This window comes from Rhagoletis pomonella, unplaced genomic scaffold (genome assembly GCF_013731165.1).
Source record: "Rhagoletis pomonella isolate Grant_MI unplaced genomic scaffold, Rhpom_1.0 Rhpom_scaffold_00007, whole genome shotgun sequence".
Classification (NCBI taxonomy): domain Eukaryota; kingdom Metazoa; phylum Arthropoda; class Insecta; order Diptera; family Tephritidae; genus Rhagoletis; species Rhagoletis pomonella.
The window spans coordinates 29,340,794-29,356,506 of NW_023458561.1; the positions used below are offsets into that span (position 1 = coordinate 29,340,794).

At 35.4% G+C, this 15,713-nt stretch overlaps 1 protein-coding gene across 1 annotated transcript in view; it reads right to left on the minus strand.

Moving 5' to 3' along the window:
• LOC118743776 overlaps positions 1-15,713 on the minus strand; it is a 452,583-nt gene that overhangs the window by 431,978 nt on the left and 4,892 nt on the right. The window contains exon 2 of the mRNA XM_036476540.1: positions 10,266-10,457. Within this exon, the coding sequence (XP_036332433.1) occupies positions 10,266-10,457 (192 nt within the window). The remainder of the gene's footprint in view (positions 1-10,265; positions 10,458-15,713) is intronic.

The window sequence follows — 15,713 nt, forward strand, 5'->3', positions numbered from 1 at the left end:
ATAGTTGTTGCCTTGCGACTTTTAAATTTCACTTTCTTAACAAGCTTTCAAGCGCTGGGCACTGGTAAGGAAACATTGTCGCAATCGCTAGGGAGCAATTTACAAAAAAAAAAAAAGTATGTTTGCACTTACTTACTGATATTGCACTTAAGTATCAATGTATTCATTTTCTTATCAGTTACTTGAGTAAAATGTTTGAGTGAAAGTGCAAAGGCAAACAATCAAATGAAAATGAAAAGACAAAGCTTGTTTCGTGGCAGTGAAGACCGTAAAGAATAGCAGTGGTATGTGGTTTAAAATCTGTCGCTAAACGACAAGCTTTAAGTCATCGAAGACGTAGTCTTGGCGAATTATTTCTGGGCTATTTGCATTTGGCTCAAGAATACCGAATTAGCGCATAGCTTCAATTCATATAAATTCGTGTTTTTTCGTTTTCAAATATTTCAATCAAAATGAAGTGGCCTTGAGCTCAATATAATTGCACAGCCGCGCAAATAAATAAAAATAATAAAAAAATAATAATAAAATAAGTGCGTCTGGGTCTGGGGAAGTGAAGATTAAATTACATATCCACACCTGAGCGGAACATAGACCTATGCCATCTAATCTGCTGATTCAAAAATGCCCTAACTCAGCATATTTTCAATATATTTTCAGCTGAAATAGAGCGTTTTTAAACCGAATTCTGAGATAGGCGTTCTTCCACCAAATTCTGAGGCAGGGTGTTTTACAGTTTCTAAGGGAACTCTGGATAAAAGGCTCTATTGGAACTCCCATCTCTGTAATATTACCAACAAGACTACGAGAGTGTTTTATGCGAGTCAGAGACTCCATGGTAAGACATTGGGACCCGTTGTCCCACATGCGGCCCTAACCTCGTGGCCAAAAGCTAAGCAATTAAAAGCGGGTGTCACCTTGAGCCAGCTGCACCGACTAGTCTACGTGATTATCACAGGAGCTAGGAGTGCACCTTGATGCCATTGATATCATTACAGGCATTTCTTCCCTGTATATTCTGATTGGAAAAGAGGCCTACTAAAACGCCATACGGCTGCTTAATACGAACAGCATAAAAAGTGGTGATCTTCGGGGTCAATTAGAGGATCTTCAGCCATTCCTGGATGATACCGCTATCAAGCTCACGGATATCATGCTACCGAATTTGTCCTTCTATAAATTCTACACAGTCAGAATTCCTCAAAGGGACTACTGTGAAGGTGATAATCACTACGATTGACAAATGGTCCCAAGTTTGGTATACCGCCGGGTCGAAAATGCCATAAAAGTCTGCCGATTCGCGAATGTCTTCGTAGAAGAGCAAATGGATCCAGAATAAATATTATGTCGGATAGTCAAGCAGCATTAATGGACTTCTCTGAAAGGCTAGAACTTTCATAAAAAAATTAAGGCTACAAGATAGGTTTCTGAAAGTCTTCTACCGAATTTCGTTAATTTTGGACAAATCTTGTTTGGTCTGACACTCTTAAAATCGTAAAAAAAGCATGAGAAATTATAACTGAGTGCTATTTGCAGGTACAATAAAGAAGCCCTGCCCAGTATTATACACGTAAAATTTAAACAACAGCAGAAATGAAAAGTCAGTAAGAAATGTAAAAAGGCAACAATGAGTTAAGTAAGTTCGTTATACAGTTTGAGCGCTCCATCTCTATTTTTTTTTTATTCCTCTCAACATGAATAAAAATAAACAAATCTGAGTCCACTTGAATGTAACTAAGACCAGTTAAAATAAGAGAAACGTAGAGCATGAAAGTCGCACAAAATCCTGTAGGATCATAAGAGCGGAAAGATTAACAAGGATTTGCGGATATTTTACATAAGTAACGCTTAGCACGATAGGTAGTTACAATGAACTTACGTATATTTTTATAATAACGTGCGTGCTATTAGAGTCAATATTATTTTTATTCATTTTCAGGTAAAATTTCTCTTTAAATTTTTTAACTTACTAAAATGCGTCATCTCAAAAACGTTTATAAACAGAAACGGGAGGTGTGCATAGAAATGCCAAGATATATACTTATGTACCTTCGTTGACGAGATCTTCCCGTAACTTCTTCATTAACAGGTTAATAATATATTCATTTAGCAACTTAAAAGTGCTGACACAAACTCTTTTAATTGAAGTCCCTTCTACCTTCTACCACACATCCCTCTCTCTACTTCTCGGGCACATTATCGCCTTCAACATATTTATCTTGGCAGCTTTTTTTCACCGCCGTGGAGCATCTCCAGTATCCTCTTGCTATTCCACTACTCCAAGTGGCAGCAAAAGAGCAGCTAACCAAATACTAATATTGACCTCTGTTGTTAAAAAGATATCGAAGGCTGTTAAAAAAAAAATGTGAAGAAAGTTGAAAAACCGCAGTGCTGCAAAAAAAAGAATAAATCTCAGCAATGTGCGGTCGCTCAATTAAAGTGTCAATATTGAGTTTCATTAAGTGCAATGTGGCGCCGGCGCTTACTCTTAATTTCTTTTTTTTTGTTTTTGCTGTCATTGATCCAGCCCTACGCTGCAACTGCTTACAGCTCATTAATTATAAATTTTATTGCCAATGTTGAAAAAAAAAGAAAGAAAAAAGGAAAAAGTATGTATATAAGTGCTTGAAATTGTTTCGTCCTTTCTTAGAGGTTTTTTGTTTTTTACATCGCAGACAACTTATTCTTTTCATTCGCTTATTTCAAAGGTCAATAATAAGCGCGCATTATTATCAATGTTCACTTGTCGGAAGCTGATCAAGTATTTTTATATACATAATAGAAAAAAAGTTTGGCATTTAATTTTTTTGCTTCTTGGAATTGGAAAAATGTTGTCAAGTTATGAAAGAAACGAAACTTTTCAAAGAGTTGTACTGAAAATTATCAGGCTAAAGAAGCTACAAGAATGCCTAACAAGCACTTATTAGTTTAATACATGCATATAAAGTTGGGAGCTTCTTAATTTGCTCTTTCACTAACACAAAGTAAAAACAAAGGTTGGTTAATTATAGAAGAAAAAGATATTGCAATCCATGCCAAATTGAACAATTTTTGGAATCGACAATTTTTTCATTGTGCTGAATTCTGTTTAGAAATTTTCTTTTATCATATAACGAAGGCACATTGCCTTGCATGTAGCAAAGTTCAGCCAAAGGAAAAATACTAAAAAAAAATTTCGAAATCTTAAAATTTCACAATAGCAAGGATTTTACAAGTTTTTTTTTTTTTTTGTTTGCATATTTCAAAAACTATTACAGTAACAAAACTCAATCTGATCTTGTTTTAAAGATGAGGCTATATAAAACAGTATTAAAAAAAAATATAAAAATGAAAAAATCAGAATTTTGAAATTTAAAAAATCTTAAAGCAGAAACTTTTAAAAATTGTTGACTAACTTTTTGAATACAATAATTCTAACTGATCTTAAAAGATTCTGCACTTTTTTTAAGATATGCATTTTGGAACATTGAAAAATAAGTTTTGTGCAAATTCTAAATTAAACATAAATTTAAGTTAATTAAAAATTTTTTGACATTACTTTCTCTAGAGTTTGCCAAAAAAAAAATAAAAGTTAATTTCAAAATTAAAAAAATTTATATCTTTAGAAAAAAAATGTCACATTTTGAAAATTTCAGTAACCTTTAAGACCAATTGGAGTTGCGGTAACAAATGGAGAAAATTATATAAGTTTTGTGCGGTTACGATTTTTTTAATTTGAAAATTCTGTAGATTTTATTATTTTCTTCAACATTTTGATATGTGCTTATCTTTATAACCCTAAGGATCAGCTTTAAAATGAGGCTAGAATAAATGGTTTTGAGATATTCAAAAATTAAAACTGGAAATTTAGAACTTTGCATAACATTCGTTTGTCACAACTTCTTATATGATTAAATAGAGGATAAAAGGGGTGTGGCAGTCGTGTATGCAATGTCAATGGATACTACGATGAGCAAAACAATCAGCCCTACGGTAGGAGTGGTGCGAAGAATACCGCTGAACCCAAGTGGAGCGAACTTTTGCACGCGCTCCAACTTCTTAAGTTTTCTAATGGATTTCACTAGACGATAAGCCCATACAACATAATTGGCTGGTTTATGATTTCACACAACCATTACATTATTTTTGGAGAGCAGTGCTACCTCTTCCACGTGGCGCTTTTACAGAATTAGAAACAATTTATGTATTTTTGACTCGGTCCTCAATATGTGACTTCTTCTCCAGCATGACGCTAAAATACTTGAAAATTTTAGTGAGCACAAAAGTAATGCCACCCATCGAGGAAAGAAGCGCGTAAAACGAGCACTGTCATACAAAGAGTAAAGTCAGCTAGCAAACCAATTTATGTCCAAGTTCAAATACCCCTGCATAAGAGCGTACACTCTGTGTCCCAAAGTTTTCCTATCCTTTCCAGCTGCTCTAGGACTTCGTTGACGACAACGATTCAGAGGAAAGATGAGATAACGCCTGCCTGTGGGGTAACTCTACTCCGCCTGTGATGGCAGAGAAGCCTAACTATGTTGTTCTCAACTCCGAGCTTACTTAGGTCTTTTATTTAGTTAGGGAAATTACAGCAAGTATCTTCAGAGCATTAACAGTTCTTTACAATGCATTATACAGTTGATTTAAGAATTGCAGCCCACATGGCGGGCAGTACACAGACATTTTTTTTTTTTCGGTTTAGCAGCAAGACCAGAAACCATGGGCCATTTTTCTTTAAATATTACACCGTCAGAAAAAAAATTAAACTTTTTGTTGCACCCATGAAAAGCTCGCGCATTTTCGGCAAGTAGGCACAATAAAAAGTACCCGTATTTGCCGTTTTTCCATATGTACAGTTTCTGTGGGTAAAACAACCCCTATGCTGAATAGGTCTGTAGAATATAGACTTGTGATTTCTGAAACTTCGTATATGAGGGATTTTTGGATTGTCCACTACGAATTAGAAGTTAATTTTTGAATATTCCAAGTGGCGGATTCAATATTGCGGATGGATTTTGTAAAAATTTTCAGATTTTTATGAAATTTGACATCCATAGGTTCCTTCAGTTGCTCATTACAAAACTGAAATCAGTTTTCGAAAATTCAAAATGGCAGGTCCCAAAAATCTGACAATTTTTTAACCATCCAGCCGCCATCTGGGATTCGCCATTTTGAATTTTTAAAAACCGACTACCGATTCGCAATCAGCAAATTTACGAGTTGAGTTCGTTAATCCACTACTCTGTCATTAGCTGTTCCATCTACTCTCGCCGAATGCATTGGATTTTCATTTTATGACAGTATCTAGGTCATGTCAATTTCATAGATAAATAATGATATGTGATACATATTTTGAATGGTGGTAACATTTGGGCATTTACATAAGTTAATAGCAGCTGCGATTTTATTATATTCCAATGGGTATATTTGCGTTGTTTTTTATTTACATATTCCATTGCCAGCGCAAGCATAAACTGCCAGTTAACATGGAAGCATTCATTTATCATAGTAAGCACGTTATTGGTAGGTTCTCTTTTATATAAGTTTAGCTCAACTCTTGAACTGATTTACGAATTCAATATGTGACCCAGTCGCGCCCATTTCGATGAGGAGAAAACAATACTTTGAAATCCTCTGAGTGACAAAAAAATGCGATGATGGCGTTGAAAACAAATACATGCATTCTCTTTTCTACAAAAAATATTGCCTCCTCATTGCTCCCTCTTTGGTACCTATTTGTGCGTACAAGGCACCAAGAAGCCAATATTTTTCGGTAGAAAAGAAAACGCCATTAGATAAACCATAGAACTTACATGCACAAATGCGAACATACAATCAAATCAATTGAATTGCAAAATTTATATACAAACACTTTATTGAAAGGGTTCTCTTCTGACGAACGAAATCCCTTCGGGGCCAAGCAAGAAGAACTCAAAAGCAAAACCTTGTAATTTGTCACTTACAGACGCAGTTGGCCGCACGCACACACACGACGACACGCATGCACAAGCACTCTATCGCATTTGTGTTGTATTCAATTATGGCTGTCAAATGTGTCAGGAAAGTGAACATCGCACTACTACAGTGATAGTGACACTTCCAGGAATACCGCCACACATGCGTGTGTGAATATTTATTTTTATATGGATGTAAGTGTGTTCTTGTGGAAAAATTAATCACAGGCGAATCCAAAAATATGCATATTTGGGAAGTAACTCGAAAGCACCTTTTTTTTGTATGGTTGAAGTGTTTTCTGCTCTTTTTTAATTAATGAACTCTTTAACTGTGTTTAATTTGATCAAAGAAGTTGCTTTTTTAAAACTGAAGTGCAGATGCCGACTGTTGTCTCTTATTATCCCTTTTTCTTTTAATACCAGCTGCAGCAGTCCGGAAAAGCGAGCGAACGAAATTTAATATAGCCAAGATAATTACTGCATACAATAAAGCGGTTAGGAAAGCGAAGCGGGACTGCTACACTAGCTAGAATGTACTCGCGGGACAGGTTCGGATGGGCTTTGGCTTTGGTTGAATTTATTTGCCTTTATTACAAAAGGGCAAGGATCTAGTTATTTCTCACCTAGCAGAGATAATGTGGGATGATCCAGCCTTGGCCTATATCCCAGCAATGTGGAGGAGTGCTGGAATAACATTTATAACCAAGATAGGAAGATGGATTTACTCTTTAGCAAAATCTTTTGAGCTAAACGCTACGGAGAAAAAATATTGGCAATGAAATCAAGTCAAAAACTGTGAACTCGCAGTACACTATTGTCAACTTGCCTACAGGGTACGAAGATTTTTACAGACAGCTCTGTGAAAACTAGCCACTAAAATACAAAGCGCTTTTAACTATGAAAATTTTTTTCTCCATGCCTTCCTCGAGATATAGAAAGCGCTTTTGGTAACACCTCAAATGTCAATCCAAAGGAAAAAAATTTAGGCACCTATTTGCAGGTAAATAGAATCGCTACTACAAACAAGAAAAGAAGAAACCAAGGTAGAAAACAGGTCTATACAGCTAAAAACCACGCAAAAAGATGCCCAATGAAGGGTTGTCATCGACCACCTTGAGAACCAAGTACCAGATAAACTCCCGCATAGCTATCAGACAATAAAACCCGCGGAAGAAAAAACGACACTGTCTTTGTAACATAAAAAGCAATCAGTATAAACCGAACAAAAATATTCATCATTCCAATCACAAAAAGAAGACCCCTACCGTGAATGAGAACTAAAGGTCTCGACACTGCCTCAGAAGTGACATAACTCGGCATCACATTCGAGGCCAAACTCTAATTGATCGATAGAGCTACCTCTGGAGCCAAAAGAGCTGCAATGGTACGCAAACCTCCTGCGCAGAAATCTTGGTGTTGTAGCTCTCGGACATTTTATCATCTTGACTTATGAAAAATTTCAGGGCTGAGTTACCCCTGACCCAATTTCGAGCGGATAGCATCTTCAGAGAAATTGGCTACCCAAGCTTCAAAATATAACATGGAAACAAGGCAAGGTAGGTGGATACATATTAATTTTGATAAATATTCTCATTTCTTAACTCCTTAATTTAATTTTCTTTCCTAGGAAATCTAGCTTTCATTAGCTCTCTACTGGGGGCCACAAAGGCATTAGTTGTCGAGTCCTTTCTTGCAATAGCATCACACAGGAGCAGAAGTAGAGAACAGTATCGAAACCATTTTGCTTGGCAGCGGCAAGTAGAGAAGCTATTGCCGCAATACAACCAGAAAATTATAAATTCCAATATTTAACTTTACAGAGCAATGTAGCTGACTACCTATACACAAATGATGCCACAACAAAAATAGGTTTGGTTTTTCCACCGAAATTTAAAGTCTATAAAATCAAATTCTACTTATAAAACATTCGATTTTTGAAGGTAGTTTCAAATTGGTCCAGCTCACGTAAATCGAAAAAATATTTCGGCGGAGCGCTTATGTAAAATATAAAAAAAAAATTATAATTTCGATGAAAAAACTTCACCGATTTTTTTTCTTTTTTGCATTGAGAGTGTTGCACACTTACGTACATATATATTTACATATTTTTAAATTTCATGGTGAGTGAATTTCAGCACAAATGCCGCCAGTGACCACATTCGCAAATTGCTCTGCTAACTGTCGATATCCACTCGTAAAACTGTCAGTCCTTCTGGGCATACAGTTACTTTTAAGCTTTGCCACTTGCTACACTGCCGCTTGGCAAATTCAGGACAGTGGTCGTTTGGGGTTTTTATCAATAAATTTATTTAAATAATACATAGAACAAGTGTGATTTTAAATGTATTCGTATATCTACATATATAGATAGACGAAGGTACATTTTGAGTAAAATTTAATATTTGGGAATCGATATGGGCAAATTGATGTGGGACCAAGCGCTGCAGCTCTGGAGCCAAAATATTAACAAATTGAGTGTCCTCAGAGCATTGCTTTATTTATATAGAATTCATCAAGTGCGATTGCTATTGTGATGGCAAGGGCGAGCAACATACAAGGTGTGGCGGAAGAACAAGAAACATGAAATTGACAGTTCAAATGGGATAGCAGACAACTCTTTTTTTTTGTAATCCCCAAAGTTACGCATACGCGCTGTAGCACCACATTGCTGCTGTAAAACTGTATACATATGTTACCGGCCAAACCCGGTCTTAGGGCAAGCTAGTTTTGCCCAAAACACCTACCCACGTAGGGGCCCTTCGGCCGCACTTCAAAAAAATAACCCTCATCAGTCCAACTCCAGCTAGGCAGTCCACAATATTGCTGCGTCGCGTTGGACGGATATGAACTAGTTTAGTTTATGAGAAACTAGTTTTGTCCTAAGATTGGGGTTAGCCAGTAACATATACATTGTCTAAGAAATATGTTTGTATTCATCCAAAAGAAATTTTAGGAAAAAAATACCTCAAACTTTAAATGCTTTAAAACTACTCGTATGACTTCTGGTCATCTTTATAGCTTCACTTATAACAAACATATATTCAATAATTTCTATATGCAATTTTCAAAAGAATGTATTTGAGCCCAACTGTTACTTAACTGTAAAATCTTACAATATTTCAACAACTTTCAAATCAAATAGTACATTTTAGTAAGAAGCGACACTTAATTCGAATATGATGAAATCGCAAAAAAACAGTAGTTTGTGAAATTGTGGTAAAGAATATATAAGAAAAAATGTTACTGGAAAAAATACATGTACGTTAGGACGAAACAATTTTTTCATAATGCGCGTATAGCATAGGTGAATGCTACGTGAAATTCTGAGGAAATTTTTCGAAGAAACCATAGGTCTAAAATCAATTTGGAATTTTCCAAATTGCGAAAACAAGTGTGAAAATTTTCACTGTAGCCACCCTGGTGGAAGTTTTAAGAGAAAGATAAGTGCAGAAATGGATTCCTTATACCGAAAAACAAACTCCTTATGGTTTTATACAAAATTTAAGTACTTCTTTATGACAATATTGCAAAATTCTAAGAAACCCATTTTCGCAATTTGGTAAACGCCAAATTGATTTTAGACACATGGTTTCTTCGGCAAATTTGCTTAGAATTACACTTAGAATCCTTCTAATAGTAGAAAAAATTTCCCATACAAGTTGACCCGCCCTAATGTACACAATATATATATTAAATTCCATGTCAAGCGAATTATGGCATATATGTACATTAGGGTGCCCATCAAAAATGTTTTTTTTTTTTTGAAATTTCAAGACGCAACTCCCTAATTTTGTTTGTTTCAATGAGAAATATTATTGCTTATTTTTATAGATTTTTTAAAGGTTAGAAATTATCGATGATCAAAATTGAAAAAAAAAATTAAGAGAAATATGGCTTTTTTTAATTTACCCGATGACAAATCCCAACAAGCCATGACAATAGATTATTATACTATATTATTTTAATGGCCTATATATTCTCTTCTCAGATCATATTCGATCTTTGAAATCGAACCAAAAATAGTCATTCAAAAACTCATAAATCAACAAAGTTGTATTTTCTGGCCTAAATCGACAGGTCGCGACCTCTAAATGTCCTTTAAAAATCTATAAAAATAGGCAATCATATTTCTCATAAAACCGAATAAAATTTGGGGGTGGTGTCTTGAAATTTCCAAACAAAAATTCGATGGCCACCCTAATATAAATGTATGTTGAATATAATTTTTTTAATGAATACTGCAAAATTTTGCAAACATTCCTATAAAAAATTTTTCATATTTTCCAAAAAAATAAAGCATACATTTTCCTACTTTATACACGCACTACTCACCTGTTTTGATTAACTTAAAGTTGACATTGTTTTGGGATTTGAAAGCCTCATTCAAACTGCTGTGTCCGTAATCCTTTAGCACTCCATTATAGGAAGCCATACCGGCCCGTGGGCCAAGGGAACCACCACGTGGTCCCCTCCACCCAAAAAATCTACGACTTTTTCGACCACTTGAAGATTTTGCTGAAGAATCTGCGAATGTTGATGATGAAGAAAAAATAATTTATTAGTTTGCGAATTTAAAGCTGCATAAAAGTCAAAAAAAAAAAACTAACTCAATAAAACCAAAGAAATGCTAAAATTTAAAAAGTTTTTAATTACAAACATAAAAGGCAAACTAAAGAAATAAAAATATATCATGCATTAAAGAATAATTTATGGCGCGTAAAGCAAGTTTGCATAAACCATAAGAAAGCGTAAAATATTAAATTTCTCATAACATACAAAAAACTCTTCTTCATTAAAGTAAAAGAAGCGCCGCCTTCAAATTTTCTATAAGTTAAATTAACAGTCAGCTTCAATGCTGCGAGCGCTGTTATGTACATATGTATGTATGTATATATGTCCGCAAGCAACTAATTTCCACGTTTCCTATTCATTTCGGTTTTAATATGGCATTGACAGAATAAGGCCCAGCTTTTACTCTTAATTTTTATTTGCATATGCCTTGGCTTTTAAAAACGAAATGGAGAAGCATGCAACGTGGAGCTTTTATGGTAAATAAGCTTGAAACATAGCCTTTCTAATATTGGAAAATTTTGCACGAGCTACCAACTGACATTAAAGCCAGCGCCGTCATGCATGCCGAGGGTAGTGTCTGCTGCTACTGGCTGCCGCTCTGCTTCACCCTTCACCAGCTATGGCGGGAATATAGCGCATCATCAATTATTCATGAGTGCCTCAATTGAGCTTCTTACGCTTGTTTACAACTGTCAATCTGAAGCGAGTAGATTGCGCATCTCAGCAGCGTAAGAACGTTGAGCAGCAAATACAACCAAGAAACCGGTAATGACCGTAACTAAGCATCCTTGCAGCACTCCAAGGCAAATGCAATGTTAACTGTTTGTACCCTCATCCGTCGTGGCGTGGCAATGTCAAGAGAAGCAGACCGTTTAAGAATTATAAATAAACTTTGACATTTTCCTTCTAATTTTGTTATGAATTCTTAATGACGAAGGCAAACAAATGTCGACAATTTAAATTGCGTGGGCAAGTGGTGCATAAAGCGGTTTGTAAATAAATACTTATATCTGGTTTTATATAAACGCGTACAAAATACGTATGTAAATACTTTTAGTTTTTTATTCTTATAAACTGAAATCCAAGCTCTTTTACAATTATCAAAGAGAATGCTATTGAAAAAAATTACATTAGAACGCTTTGATTTCTCTCTGGTTTCATTGTCCAATTGCAAATATGATTATTCGAATCACGCACAAGTGAATGCAAAAATCTATTTTTGTCCACTCATTAGAAAGTTTTTATTTGAGTGAAACTAATCAATAATTCATATTGCTACATATCTTCGGACTATATTTTCAGCGCATAACAGGTACGCGACGAAAATCTAAAACCAAGCAATGCTTTTTATTGGCAGCCGCTTAGCCGCGTGGTCAGAGGAGCATCCATATAATATGTGGAACCCAACCAGTCGGCAAAGTAAGCAATAAAGAAGCACTGTCTTTAATTTTTTAATTCAAAATCATATTGACGCAGCACAGATTTAATTTAAGATCAGCTACAGCCCGAACACTTCTGCTGCGATTTGTTTCCTCTGCCTCGAATATTAAGAATGTTCGAAGATCTTCTAATACGTGTAGAGCTTGTGAAGAGGAGGTCTTATTTTAAAAAACTTCTACCTAAAAGCGCTTCCCAATTCGCCAATAGCGTAGTAGGGTCATGGCTTTCCTTAACGCAAGACTTCTTAAAATTTTCATAAATGATCGGAGATTAACGAAATAACTTTAAAACTGCAATAAAGCAATATTTTTAGGATCCTAGCGATCTTCGAAGTTCTCTAAAACAAAAATGTGTATGGTATATTTCGTTATTTCACACCCGAAGCCATTTTGATACTCCTTAGTAAGCTACAACTTACAAGCCAAAAGATGTTAGGGTTAGGCTAGGTTGGGCGGCAGTCTTTTGCAGTCCTTTGTGATACCTCACGAATTTTGCGTTTATCCCCCTTCCCCTATGAACCACTTGGTGCTTAGCTAAAAAGGCTTCTAACATTCTTTGCCTTGAGATCATCAAGATTATTGAAGAAATAACTGCCAAAAGTTTTAGCTCTCCGTTTTCCGGGCAATGGTAGAGAAGATGTGGGATGGTTTTTTTCTTCGTCCTCAACCGTCCAGAATCTGCAGTAGTCATTCCAGGGTGTGCCCAGTCTGACATGTAATCCAATCAGACACCGTGCGGTGAGAACTCCAGCTACTATGCGAATGGCCTGCCTCCTCGGATTAACTCTCTAAGCCTCTACGACTTAGTGCGTTGAGCATCTATTGCTTACTTCACTTCTGCGAATAAATATGATACTTTTCCTCTCATTATTTCTTCATATTCGAAAATTTAAATGATAATTAGTATCAAATATACGCAAAAATGTGTGTTACAAAAATGTTTACAAATTCTAGCCTAAATACTAAACCCAACCGGAGTACATATAAGGGTGGCCCAAAAAAATCAAAGTCGAAATTTATTGCTCTAACCCCTTCAGATTGTTCTGTATCAAAAAATACACACCTTTTTAAACTTAAAATATTTAGAGTTCGCTCAAAGCGCTCAAAGTTCTCCATGTATTTTATGGGCAAAAACAATTTTTCGTAGAAATATTATAGAATTCTTAAAAATCTAAATTTTCTATCGGAAAACTCTGTTTCTCTTCAGAATACTTCCAATTATAATACCCAATTACGTAACTTGCAATTAGACCTTAAGCATATGTCTGGTTTGGCAGCACTGTTTTTAAGCTGTCAAACTTGGCATCCTTTCTAATTCCCTTCTGTTTAATGGGTTTAAGCAAATTGTATGTATTTCCTTTTAATCCGAGGTAATCCGCTTAGTTTCCCTGCTTATAAACCCGAGAAGGCTTTTCAACCGCAACAGTTGAATTTAGAAGATGGTTAAATAAACAATTGGGTATTATTACTGTTGGAAGTCTTCTGAAGAAAAACAAAGTTTTCCGATCGAAAAGTATTGATTTTCAAGAATTCGATACCATTTCTATGAAAAATGGAGTTTCACCCATATAAAATACACGGAAAACATAGAGCGACCTCTAGATATTTTTTAGTTTCAAAAAAAAAAAACGGGGGCATATTTTATTTTACTAGGAGGGGAGCGCTATAAAAATTCGGATTTTACTTTTGTCACATGCATTTTTGGACCACCCTAATGTCCATGCAGATAAAGGTATACATTTCATATTTATTATGTGTTTAATATGTCTTAGAATCCATAGAACTTTTTAACAGTGTTTGGGTATTCGTTCTTTAACTGCATTTGATTAAAATGGCGTTGCTTAGCCAGTTCGTTAGGTGAATTAAGGGGGGGGTGGGAAGAACAAGAGACATTTCGAACTGAAAGATATTTTGTATCTCTAAAGCGAGTTCCTAGCCCCAAACGCCTAAGATAGCCTCGGGATCCTTACTTAACCCTAAACGGCCCTCTTGGTCAATTCTTTATCACAAAGGGTTCGACCGTTGGAGCTTGAAAATGAGCATACTCACTCTAGGATAAAAGGAGTTCTTAATTTTGTATGTAAATATGTGTATATGTATAATTAAATGCCTGTCTGTACTCATTCGTTTTCTACTTGTAATAATAACCTTTGCAGTAGAATTACTAAGTGCATACTTCATTTCACCTGGGATTGAGCCATATTCCTATTCTGAAAAGTTACAGAAATGACAATTGCAAATCTAGCAAGATATAAACGGAATAAGAATACCATGGGAAATGAAAACGTTCGTCTTCTATTGCACTAAACTTAGTTAGTTATGAAAAGCAAAGTAATTTGCGTAAAGTCACAACTCACAACAACTGTAACAACAAGAAAGTGTGCAGTTGATTCATTACACTCAGAGAAATCTTAAGCAAATAGCTCGTGTTCAACTCTCGTGTCAGCATTTGGTGTCTGTGGTACCTACCAAGGTGGTTGTTGCCAGACAGTATAACTTAAATGGATTGAACTACAATAAAGAATGAATAATTAAAAAAAAATGGGCGGAAGCGAACAATAACAATGCCTACCTCCCATATAACGGTTTTTGGAAAATGGGCGTGACCGATTTATCGATTTCTACAAAACCTAATCCAATTAATTCAATGGCACTGATATAGCATATTGTCGAAACAGTTCACAATGAGTTGAGAAAACTATATTTAATAAGTGCGCCGGGTATATGAAGTTGAAGTGAAGCTAAACTTATACGTCTTTACTTGTTTTATTTGCACCACAACCAGGTTAATAGTATACACTTCGGTAAAATGGCAATAAAATGCAACAGCAATAGTTTTACCAACAAAGTGCTATTCGGAAACTTGAAAATTAATTTCCATCATGATAACAGTGCCAACATGGAAAACACCTCAACAACAACAGCAATAAAAATTTTAACTTTTAGCAACAAGAAAATGGAGCAAAAAGACTGTTGGTGAAGGTGCAAGAACGTTTGTATTTACATATGTGTATGTATTTTTATGTTAGGGATGTAAATCTCGAGAAGTTTTTTATATAAAAATTTTTGCTACTTGCCGTCAATGTAACCACTTTAAATCTATAGATCGTTCCACAGAAGGCTGACTAAAGTCGCCGCTATAAACCGAGTTTATGATGTTTTCTCGAAAAAAATGTATTTTTCTTATATGGTAACATTACCAGAGTGCAATATTTTAAAGAAACAGCACGCAATATGCTGTGATGATGCTGAGAAAAGAACACGAAAGCTTGGCAGCCCTGACATTATTTCGATAAAAGAAAACTCTATTAAAATTTTATTCTGGGGTTAAGCCCATCCATCCATCACTACCAAAAATTCCAAATCCAAAATGTCCACCACCACAAAATGGCCGATTACATATTTTTTTTATAACGCTCACCGCTTGTCAGATCCAATTTGTTTATACCCTATGTTATGTCCGAGGTCGCTAGCTAGATACCAGTTAGAGTCCCATGAAAATCCATTCAGTAGTTTCGGAGATTGGTGAGGTCAAACAGATAAACAAACATTTTACCATTACGTGGCGCGAGATTCTAGACATCAGAAATAGAGCTTAAAAATGTCAAATTTTTAGATGCAAGTAACATTCACGAATTCTACAGACTGGTTTAGAACCCTCGTAAATAAACCAGCTAAACTATTTTTGCATGTGTTAAAAAATTGATGCCGCAATCCCGAAATCGAATAGCGAATATTAGAATGGCAACTATAGCAATGCACGTTGCAC